Raw genomic sequence first — 11,798 nt, 5'->3', positions numbered from 1 at the left:
TTTGAAAGCAGTGAAGTGTGAGCATAAAGCTTTTGCTGGGGCCAACAGATCTTTTTGAAAAGGAGGGATTTTGACACTGTAAGCAAAGTTAATGGCAGAGAGCATAATTTGTTTGCAAAACACATCAGAAGATATTAAAAAAGTTATCTGCTGGATGTGACTACTGGTTAAACCTCTATTTGGCAGCAGTAATGTTTATTGGGTTAGTTTGTCTCTGGCGTAGCTGAGTACAATACTCAGGTGGGGAAGAATTTCAGTACAATCTTCCTGATAGATGTGCTTCAGCTCGGCCACATGTTTTTTCTTGATGCATCCTCCAGCTTCAGCTGATGTTTCGGCCAACTCAGCGTTATTGTTTTAGCTTCATACGACCACTAGCCCATTACAGCTATGTAAGGGTAGGGTCTGTGGTAGTACCGTCTATATTAGTGTCCCAATGCTGAATTATTATGATCATTATTGCCATTGAAGTCAAACATTCATTAATTTAGAAAATACAGGAAATAATCAGTCAACATTTTCATATGATAACCTTCTATTAGGTAAAACAGCTTGCTAGAGCACATGAGTGATGAAGGTAAAGGTTAGGTACTGGTTCCACTGGGACAGGCCTTTCCATGACCTGCTGTGACTCAAGAACATTACCAAAATCCACCACTTGATTCAGATCCAGTCTGAAATGAATAAGTTCTTAATTTTCCCATGATTCCCACTCTAGCTAGATTCAGGAATACAAAGTGTGGTCATTTTTCTTGGAGTTCTGAAACCAGAAGGTGAAACAATCAGAACAATACCACGTTTTCATTACAGTCGGGTTTGCAGAGGTGACGCTCGTATAGTAGAAGCTCACCAGCCTCAGGGTCATGACCACTTCAGTAAATACAGTGTGGTGGAGCGGGGCCCTGTACTAAGCATGAATACAGCCATTATCATAAGATGCTTTGTTTACAGAGCTTTGTTGAGAAATGCTGAAATGTTCAGAACTAAAACTGTTGGCACTGCACTCTCACTTTATGTTTGGGTGCTGAAGCTGTGCTCTCTGCTTGTTGTGTTTGCGTTCACGCATCTGTTTCACTTGCTCGCTCTATGTGCATTTGTATATTGTTGTTGTTTTTTAGTGCACTGCATGTGGTTGCAGTGTTTGCGCCTGTGGAAAAAGGAGACAACATGGGTTTAGCATATCAAAGGCACAAGGGCCCCAACGACTGTTACAGAAATGTTTTGAGATTTCTAGCACTTGTCCGCTCACCTCAGCTAGCCATATTTAAGGGGCTTTATTGTAGCCTCGCAGAGCTGACATGAACATCTTTACTAAGGTCCCAGGATTAGTCCAACAAACCAGGTATGTTGAGAGTGCCCTACTCTGGCCACAGTCCACAGAGCAAGACACCCACCAGTGTTATTGAGGTGGGTGGGCCTGTGGCTTTACAGCCAGTTTCTCCTGATTATCATGCTGTGCTCTCTGTGATGCCTCCAACACCAGTTTCCCAAAATCACCTGGAGAGTGATGAAGGCTGTATGCACACATACTGTCTCGCATTTTAAAGTGCCAGATGATAGCGCTAATCCAAATTAATCTGAAGCATGAAACTAATTTGATGTAAGAGTTGGAAATAGAAATAAACACTGCAGTGATTTTTTTTTTTTAAAGACATTTTCAAAGGCTAAAGTCTTGACTTTTGGTTCCAGACCACAGACTGGGGAGTTTCTTTGATCGCTGTAGTTTATGTCTTGATTATTACATGTGTGTGTATATATAATTCATTCAAAGTTTTCTGTATCTACAGCAAGCTGGGGTCTGTGCTCCAACGTGCCTTCTACGGGTCCAGTGGGAGGGTGAGTCAAATAATTACTTAGTTACTTTGTCAAAGTATAGATGGGTTTCCTAATATAAAGTGACTAGAATTTAAAAAATGAGTCAATCTGTGACACATAATTTGAATTGTCAAGTTAATTAGTAACTATTCTGATAATTGAGAAATCATGTTAGTAATTTTCACACCAAAAGAAAAAAAATGGTCGACTTAACCTTCACCTAACATATAAACCCACATATTTCAGTTTAAGAGAGCATAATGTTATTTTTATACAAAAATTAGCTTAAAGGCATACCTTTTAAAATTCTTTAAGACATTTAAAATCTTAGCATCACATCTTACATCACTTTATCAAAAATAAACAAATCAACAAAAATCATTTATGATTTGACTTGGTGTTGTTTAAATCAAACAAACTTCATCCATCCCTGCATACGTTTTCTTCTGCTTATCCGGGGCTGGGTTGCAGGGGCAGCAGCCTAAACAGAGAAGCCCAGACATCTCTCTCTCTCCCCGGCCACCTCCTCTAGCTTGTCCGGGTTAACACCAATGTGTTCCCAGGCCAGCCGAGAGATAAAATCTGTCCAGCGTGTCCTGGGTCTGCCCCGGGCCTCTTCCCACTGGGACATGCCCAGTACACCACACCCAGGAGGCGCCCAGGAGGCATCCTGGAGGCATCCTTTGACATGGCTACCCAGATGGCTGAATTCCTCACCCTGTCTCTAAGGGAGAGGCCAGCCTCCCTGAGGGACATGGTCGAATGCCTTCTCCAAGTCCACAAAACACATGTAGACTTGTTGGGCAAACTCCCATGAACCATCAAGTATCCTCGAGAGGACAAAGAGCTGGTCCAGTATTCCACGACCGAGATGAAAACCGCATTGTTCCTCCATCTGTTAGTCAACCGAGGTTTGGCTAACGGATGGACTCTCCTTTCCAGACTTTGGCTGTAGGAGAGGCTGAAGAGTGTGATCCCCCTCTGGTTGGAGCATGATGGTTCCCTTCACCTCTGCTGTCCACCATCTGGTTTGGGGGTTATCATTAATGGAGTAGCTCCAGCAATCGAGGTGCTGAACATGGTCCATTCAGACTCAATGTCCCCAGTCTCTCTTGGAATAGTGTTGAAGCTCAGCCAAATGTGGGCATTTAAGATCTCGCATTGTCTGCTAGGTGTTCCCAGCGCAGCCTCATTGACAGCGCAGCCTCCCCCGCCACCTGATCAAACCTACTATAAGGTGGTGATCAGTTGACAGCTCACCACCTATCTTCACCCAAGTGTTCAGAACATGCGGCTGCAAATCTGATGATACGACTACAAAATCCAGAATCGACCTGCGGCCTAGAGTGTCCTGGTGCTATGTGCACTTATGGACACCCTTATGTTCGAATATGGTGTTCGTTATGGACAAACTGTGGTTTGCACAGAAATCCAGTAACAAAACACCACTTGGGTTCAGATCTGGCAGGCTGTTCCTCCCAGTCAGGGCCTTCCAGGTCTCTCTGTCACATGAGTGCTGAAGTCTCCGAGTAGGATGACAGAGTTCTCAGGTAGAGCACCCTCAAGCACCCCGGCCAAGGTACTCCAAAAAGACCCGGTACTCTACATGTATATATATATATAACACCCAGCACGCCCCTGCGGGCGGTTTATCCTTCAAGCTCGGGTCCTCTACCAGAGGCCTGGGAGCTTGAGGGTCCTGCGCAGTATCTTAGCTGTTCCCAGGACTGCGCTCTTCTGGACAGAGATCTCTGATGTTATTCCCAGGATCTGCTGGAGCCACTCGCCTAGCTTGGGAGTCACCGCACCTAGTGCTCCGATTACCACGGGGACCACCGTTACCTTCACCCTCCACATCCTCTCGAGCTCTTCTCTGAGCCCTTGGTATTCCTCCAGCTTCTCGTGTTCCTTCTTCCTGATATTGCTGTCATTCGGAACCGCTACATCGATCACTACGGCCATCTTCTTCTGTTTGTCTACCACCACTATGTCCGGTTGGTTAGCCACCACCATTTTGTCCGTCTGTATCTGGAAGTCCCACAGGATCTTAGCTCGGTCATTCTCCACCACCCTTGGGGGCATCTCCCATTTTGACCTCGGGACTTCCAGGTTATACTCGGCACAGATGTTCCTGTACACTATGCCGGCCACTTGGTTATGGCGTTCCATGTATGCCTTGCCTGCTAGCATCTTGCACCCTGCTGTTATGTGCTGGATTGTCTCTGGGGCATCTTTACACAGCCTGCACCTGGGGTCTTGCCTGGTGTGATAGACCCCAGCCTCTATGGATCTTGTACTCAGAGCTTGTTCTTGTGCTGCCATGATTAGTGCCTCTGTGCTGTCTTTCAGTCCAGCTTTGTCCAGCCACTGGTAGGATTTCTGGATATCAGCCACCTCCTCTATCTGCCGGTGGTACATACCGTGCAGGGGCCTGTCCTTCCATGATGGTTCCTCGTCTCCCTCCTCTTTCTTGGGTTTCTGCTGCCTGAGGTATTCACTGAGCACTCGGTCAGTTGGGGCCATCTTCCCAATGTATTCTTGGATGTTCCTTGTCTCATCCTGGACTGTGGTGCTGACACTCACCAGTCCCCGGCCCCCTTCCTTCCGCTTACCGTACAGCCTCAGGGTGCTGGACTTGGGGTGAAACCCTCCATGCATGGTAAGGAGCTTTCTTGTCTTTATGTCAGTGGCTTCTATCTCCTCCTTTGGCCAGCCTATTACCCCAGCAGGGTACCTGATCACGGGCAGGGCGTACGTGTTGATGGCCCGGATCTTGTTCTTACCGTTCAGCTGACTCCTCAGGACTTGCCTGACCCTCTGCAGGTACTTGGTGGTTGCAGCCTTTCTAGCGGCCTCTTCATGGTTCCCATTTGCCTGCGGGATCCCCAGGTACTTGTAACTGTCCTCTATGTCTGCAATGTTGCCTTCTGGTAGTTCAATCCCCTCAGTTCTGACTACCTTCCCTCTCTTTGATACCATCCGACTACACTTCTCCAGTCCGAACGACATTCCAATGTCATTGCTGTATAGCCTGGTAGTGTGGATCAGTGAATCGATGTCTCGTTCACTCTTGGCATACAGCTTGATGTCATCCATGTACAGGAGGTGGCTGACAACTGCTCCGTTCCGTAGTCGGTATCCGTAGCCAGTCTTGTTAATGATCTCACTGAGGGGGTTCAGGCCTATGCAGAACAGCAGTGGGGACAGAGCATCTCCTTGGTAGATCCCGCACTTGATGGTGACTTGTGCTATGGGCTTGGAGTTGGCCTCTAGTGTTGTACGCCACATCCCCATTGAGTTCCTGATGAAGGCTCTTAGGGTCCCATTGATCTTGTATAATTCTAGGCATTCCAGTATCCAGCTGTGGGGCATTGAGTCATAGGCCTTCTTGTAATCAATCCAGGCAGTGCACAGGTTTGTCAGTCTGGTCTTGCAGTCTCGGCTGATTGTTCTGTCTACCAGTAGCTGGTGTTTTGCGCCTCTGGTATTCTTGCCAATTCCTTTCTGTGTCCCGCTCATGTATTGACCCATGTGCCTGTTCATCTTAGCCGATATGATGCCCGACAGGAGCTTCCATGTAGTACTGAGGCAGGTTATTGGTCGGTAGTTGGAGGGGACCGGTCCCTTCTTGGGGTCCTTGGGGATCAGGACCGTCCGACCTTCGGTTAGCCATTCCGGGTGTCTCTCGTTAACTAGCAGCTGGTTCATTTGTGCTGCCAGACGCTCGTGGAGTGCAGTCAGCTTCTTCAGCCAGTAGGCGTGAACCATGTCGGGCACTGGTGCTGTCCAACTCTTCATACTGGAGACCCTTTCTTGGATATCTGCCACTGTGATGGTTACTGGACCCTGTTCAGGGAGGTCGCTGTGGTCTGCCCTCAGATCCTCTAGCCACTGAGCATTGCCGTTATGGGTTGCATCCTTCTCCCATATGCTCTTCCAGTATTGCTCCGTCTCCAGCCTTGGTGGTGCTGTTCTCTTATTGTTCCCTTGCCACTGAGAGTACACCTTTGCTGGTTCTGTGGAGAACAGCTGGTTTATTCTCCTGCCTTCTATCTCTCTGGTGTACCTCCTCAAGCGGCTGGCCAAGGCTGTGAGTCTTTGCTTGGCAGTTTCCAAGGCCTCAGGTATGGACAGCTTGCTGTATTTCTTAGGCACCTTATTTGTCGCACCTTGCTGCAACTCCGTTAGTTGGCTAACCTCCCTCCGTGCTACTTTGATCTTGCCCTCTAGCCTCCTTCTCCATGGAGGGTACTGCCCCTTGTCGCTGTTCAACTTGTAGCCAAGCATCTCACTGATCACTGCTGCCGTATTGTAGATCAGCTTGTTAGTGTCGGTAATCGTGGTTGTAGGTATTGCCCGTAGTGCTGCATTAACATCATCTAGCAGACCTTCTGAGGGTACTTCACGTAATCTTGGTAACCGGCTACGGGGGATCCAGGTTTCAAGCTTGGCCATGATCCTATTTTTCAGGTCAGTTCCTCTCGCACTCAACGATCCTTCTCCTATCGCACTTGGGGCTATGTACCCAATCTCGGGTGGGGGTGATGATATCGCCCCCCTGACCTGGCGTCCTGACTCCTCCTTGCCGTAGCATTTGTGTTGTACCTCGTCAATCTCTAGCTGTGAGAGCAGTCCCTTCTTTCGAATGTTGGAATACTGAGCTACTAGTTGTTTCGCCGTCATTGTGGATGTTGGGTATCGAAGAATCCATATATATACATATATATATATATAAATATATATATATATATATAATATATATATATATATATATATATATATATATATATATATATATATATATATATATATATATATATATATATATATATATATATATATATATATATATATATATATATATATATATAGGTGCGGTGACTCCCAAGCTAGGCGAGTGGCTCCAGCAGATCCCGGGAACAACATCGGAGATCTCTGTCCAGAAGAGCGCAGTCCTGGGAACAGCTAAGATACTGCGCAGGACCCTCAAGCTCCCAGGCCTCTGGTAGAGGACCCGAGCTTGAAGGATAAACCGCCCGCAGGGGCGTGCTGGGTGTTTTTATATATATATATATATATATATATATATATATATATATATATATATATATATATATATATATATATATATACATATATATATATATACATATATATATATATACATATATATATATATACATATATACATATATACATATATATATATACATATATATATATATATATATATACATATATATATATATATATATATATATATATATATATATATATATATATATATATATATATATATATATATATATATTTTAGCTTGACTTGGCATAAAAACTGGATTCCGGGAGGAATGTCTGTCCTTTGGCTCTATTGGAACTTTGTATCTCTATGTAAAACTGATCAATCGATCTGTTTCATCTTGGTTGTTTAGCATCTTCACTAAAAAAAAACCACGAAAACCACAATTTGTTTCTTTAGGAATTAAGTGGTTATAAAAAAAAAAGCCAGAAACCTCTATAAAATCAGCTTATTTGAGTCACATATTTTCAGACAGTCTTCTGTGAAAATTTCCATTCCCAGTACAAAAACCTCAGATGGTTCTGACAGCCAGATAATAGCTGCTTGTTTACTGTTAGCTCAATAAAATATTCAAAAATTGAAAGATGTGTTCATGTCAGACTAAAAAGCTACTCACACAGGAGCCTCACAGACAGGTTATGCTGCCACAAAGTCTAAAACTTGGTATACATGTGTAATATTTGTCAAATATCTCCTAATAAGGAATACCTCCATTTCATGCAGGCTTCCTATGTTTGATGCTTTTTGGTTTGGGGTAAACTGTAACCATATTTTTGTGCTGCGGCTGCTCTCAGGTGACCCTTTTTGAACAGCGAAACTTTGCTGGCAGAAAGCTGGACCTGAGCTCCGACTGCACCAGGGTCAGTGACAAGAACTTCCCAGAGAGATGTAACTCTGTCCAGGTGGAGAGTGGAGCGTAAGTCTACTTAAAACAGGCAGCAGGCCACTGATGCACGCTCTGCTGTCTAAGGTTATCCAAAAAGCAGATGAAAGCATCTACAGTGGTGTGAAAAACTACTTTCCTATGTCTTGTATGTTTATCACATTTAAATGTTTCAGAGCAGCAAACAAATTTAAACATTAGACAAAGTAAACACAAAATGCAGTTTCTAAATGAAGGCGTTTATGATTAAGGGGGGGGGGGAATCCAAACCTAACAGCTCTGTGTGAAAAAGTGATTGCTGTCTAAACCTAATAACTGGTTGGGCCACCCCTAGCAGCAACAACTGCAATCAAGCGTTTGCGATAACTGGCAATGAGTCTTTTACAGCAGTGTGGAGAAATCTTGGCCTACTCGTCCTCACAGAATTATTGTAATTTAGCTAAACTGGAGGGTTTTTGAGCATGAACCTCCTTTTTAATGACATGCCACAGCATCTCAGTTGGATTCAGGTCAGGACTTTGATTAGTCTACTCCTATATGGCCACTCCAAGTCTTCATTTTAATTTTCTTCAGCCATTCAAAGGTGGACTCGCTGGTGTGTTTTGGATCCTGCTGCAGAAACCAAGTGCGCTTCAGCTTGAGGTCCAGACAGATGGCCAGACATTCCCTCTCGGGATGTTGTGATAGCAGAATTCATGGTTCCACATTACCACAGCAATTCTTTTAGTTCCTGAGGCAGCAAACAAGCCCATTTAGCCCACTTTTTCACACCACTGTATATCTGCGGCCTTCAATAAACAGACACTAAAAGCAAATGAAATCAAAATGATGTTTAATCACTGTTTAGAGCCTATTTGAATCTAAAACAACATTTCAAACATATTTTTATTTTAGCTTTGTTGTTGTTTTTGCCTTTGCCACATTGATTTTTGACTCTCTCTCTTCTCATTTAAAGATGGGTGGGTTATGAGCATGAAAACTTCCGGGGACGTCAGTACCTATGGGACATGTCAGACAGGGGCGAGTACAACTGCTACGATAGGTGGTGTGCCCAAGTGGACCACATCTCCTCTGTCCGTGCTGTCAAACAGGTGGAACACAGAAACGCACACTAGTTACAGAACATACAGATCTTCTTCTGTCTCGACCTTTTTAAAGAAGCGCTCTCAACATGCAGTATGCGCTCCATATCTGCTGTACTGCTGACAAGCAACTGAATAAAAGAGCTAAAATAGTTTACAGAAATACATCAGAGCTATTTATGGTGGATTCCAGGATTAAAACAGATTGTTTTGGTCTTAATAATTATGCAGACATTTTACTTGTTTTTGTGAAGAATGACTAATGCACAGTGCTAATGTCATAGAAGATGGTATTTTTCTACATCCAAAGACAATGTGTTGGTAAATAATGTATATTGAGCTAACTTTGTGATGAACAAAAAAGCAGCTTAATAGTTACATAATAAGTAATTTAAAGTAATTACATTTTGATTATTCTAATACATAATGTTTTAATATTTTTTGGTTTAGCAAAAGTCATACTAAAAAGATTTTATCTGTGGTTATTTCTAAAGATATACTCCAGTATTCAGCGGCACTTTGTCTCACCATTTTACAAATTTGTATTTAAAAAATTGCAGCATTAGAAGAAAACTTACAAAAGAAGAAATCAGCCTTAACAACAGTGTGCTGGTTCTCTCAGTCCACAGACACCAGCTAACCAGCTTTAGTGGGAATGGTTGTCTGTTAGTTCAATTCAATTTCAATTTGTTTTTCTTTTAACCTTATCTGTTATTTCACAATAACAGTGGCCTCACAGCGGTAGATAAAGACCCTAAATTGTTGGAAAGAAATCCCCAGCAATCACATGACACCCATAAGCAAGCAATCGGCAACAGTGGCAAGTGAACACTTCCTTTTAACAGGAAGAAAGCTCCAGCAGAAAATCTGAGCTCGCTGGTTGGGGATGAGGAGGGAAAGAAGAGAACCGAGTGACAAAAGACACACTATGGGAGAGAGAGTCAGTTTTTAATAACTGCTAATTAAATACAGTAAGTTGTGTTGTATAAAGACACAGTGAGTCAAAATAGATGAGCGAACAAGAAACCTTCAGTGTATCATGGAAAGCGCCCCCACAGCCTCTTTGCAGCATAACTAAAGAATGGTTCAGGCTCACTGAGCCCAGTCGTATAGATCAGTGAGCCTTCAGCTTTCAGGCCCCTCTTCAGTTTGGATTCAGCAGACAGACTGTCTCAAAAATTTTCCTTTTTGCTGGATCAGGTGACCCTGCATCCTCCCTTAGGTATGCTGCCATAGGTGTAGGCTGCTGGGGGATTCCCATGATGCATTGAGTTTTTCTTCTTCAGTCCCCTTTCTCTGTATGTATTACTGTAAGGTCTGCCTTACAATATAAAGCACCTTGAGGCGACTGTTGTTGTGATTTATATAAATAGAATAGAATAGAAGTGATCCAGACCTGACTATATGCTGTATCGAAAGGAAAGTTTTGAGCCTAATCCTGAAAGTAGAGAGAATGCATGTCTCTTGAATCCAAACTGGGAGCCAAATCCATAGTAAAGAAGTCGAATAGCTGAAGGCTCTGCTTTCCATTCTACTTTTAAAACTAGAAAGCACCAGTAAGCCTGCAGTCTGACAACAAAGTGCCGTGTTCAGATAGCACAGTCCTATAGCTCTTTAAGATATGACTGGGCTTGATTATTTAGGATTTTGTATGTGAGAAAAAGGATTTGAAATTTAATTCTAAATTTAACAGGAAACCAATGAAGGGAAGCTAAAATTGGCGAAATATGGTCTCTGTAGTTCTTGCTGTAGTGTTCTCAATCACCTGAAGGCTTTTAAGGGAGATTTTAGAGCAATCTGATAATGAAGTACATTATCCAGCCTAGAAGTAATAAATGCATGAAGCAGCTTTTCAGGGTGTTTCTGATTTTAGCAATATTACACAAGTAAATCAAAGCAATTGTAAATATTTTTTAATGTTCTTTCTGAAGGATATGATCAAAATAACTTAGGTTCTTCCTGTTTATAGGTTATAGATGGACAATTGTGAACCACTGGACTGGAGTGCTGTTTTAGCACCTTATCTGCTGATTGAACGTGTATGTTGTAGTGTAATGTAATCCACCTCAGGTCATTAGCCAGTACATAACATTTATCTCAGTCTCCAAAGTTTCATGTTATCTTAAAGTAATTAGTAATCCAATATGATTAAAACTTTCGATTTCAACAGCAGTATAGCTTATTCAAAAATGCAGGAGCCATTAAACAAATACATTCAAAAACACACACACACATACACTCAACAGTTGTGTATTTCTGTGACTTCTAGGACAACAACCCTGCCAGAGCTCAGCTGTTTGAACGAGCTGGTTTCTCTGGTAAGAAGATGGAGCTCCAGGATGACATCCCCAACCTTATGAGCCGCTACAGCCTCAACAGAGTAGCCTCCATTCGTGTGCTCGGAGGAGCGTGAGTGATTAAACGAGTGAAGCCTTTGGACTTTGAGCAGTGTAACTAGTATCCTACCAGAGATCTAACCTTCCTCTGTGTATACAGGTGGGTGGTGTATCAGGAGCCCAACTACAGAGGACCCCACTACATCCTGGAGAAGCGTGATTACAACAACTTCTCTGACTGGGGCAGCCAGAACAGCACCATTGGCTCCATGCGGAGAGTTCGCTTCAACTGAACACCAACTCTGAGCTATTGACATTGCGCCCATGAAATTTGTCAGCTTTATATACAAACATTTACATATTTTTAGTAATAAATTGTTAAAAGGCAAATGTTTTTGGTATTTATTCTTCATAATTTATTACTTTTAATAAAAGACATATGGGTTTTCGAAATGTAAAGAATTTGTAACCGATGGGTAATCGATGGTTGTGCCCTAATACCAGAGACATAATAAGTCAGCAACATGTCACTCAATTGAAATCTATAGAATTCCATAACATAAAAGATGGTGGTAGAAGTATAACATCTGTGATCAAAAAACT

At 42.9% G+C, this 11,798-nt stretch overlaps 1 protein-coding gene across 1 annotated transcript; it reads left to right on the top strand.

Moving 5' to 3' along the window:
* The first annotated feature begins 1,274 nt into the window (after window positions 1–1,274).
* On the top strand, window positions 1,275–11,585 carry crybgx (crystallin beta gamma X). Its single transcript, XM_024804958.2, has 6 exons — window positions 1,275–1,342; window positions 1,788–1,836; window positions 7,689–7,810; window positions 8,733–8,868; window positions 11,129–11,268; window positions 11,356–11,585. The coding sequence occupies exons 1-6, from the start codon at window positions 1,299–1,301 to the stop codon at window positions 11,486–11,488; spliced, it is 624 nt and encodes a 207-aa protein (XP_024660726.1). The 5' UTR covers window positions 1,275–1,298; the 3' UTR covers window positions 11,489–11,585.
* The last annotated feature ends 213 nt before the right edge of the window (window positions 11,586–11,798 follow it).

Source organism: Maylandia zebra, linkage group LG1 (assembly GCF_041146795.1).
Source record: "Maylandia zebra isolate NMK-2024a linkage group LG1, Mzebra_GT3a, whole genome shotgun sequence".
In the NCBI taxonomy this organism is placed as follows: Eukaryota; Metazoa; Chordata; class Actinopteri; order Cichliformes; family Cichlidae; genus Maylandia; species Maylandia zebra.
Note: the sequence above shows the minus strand (reverse complement) of the source record. Positions and strands in the feature narration are given on the sequence as shown.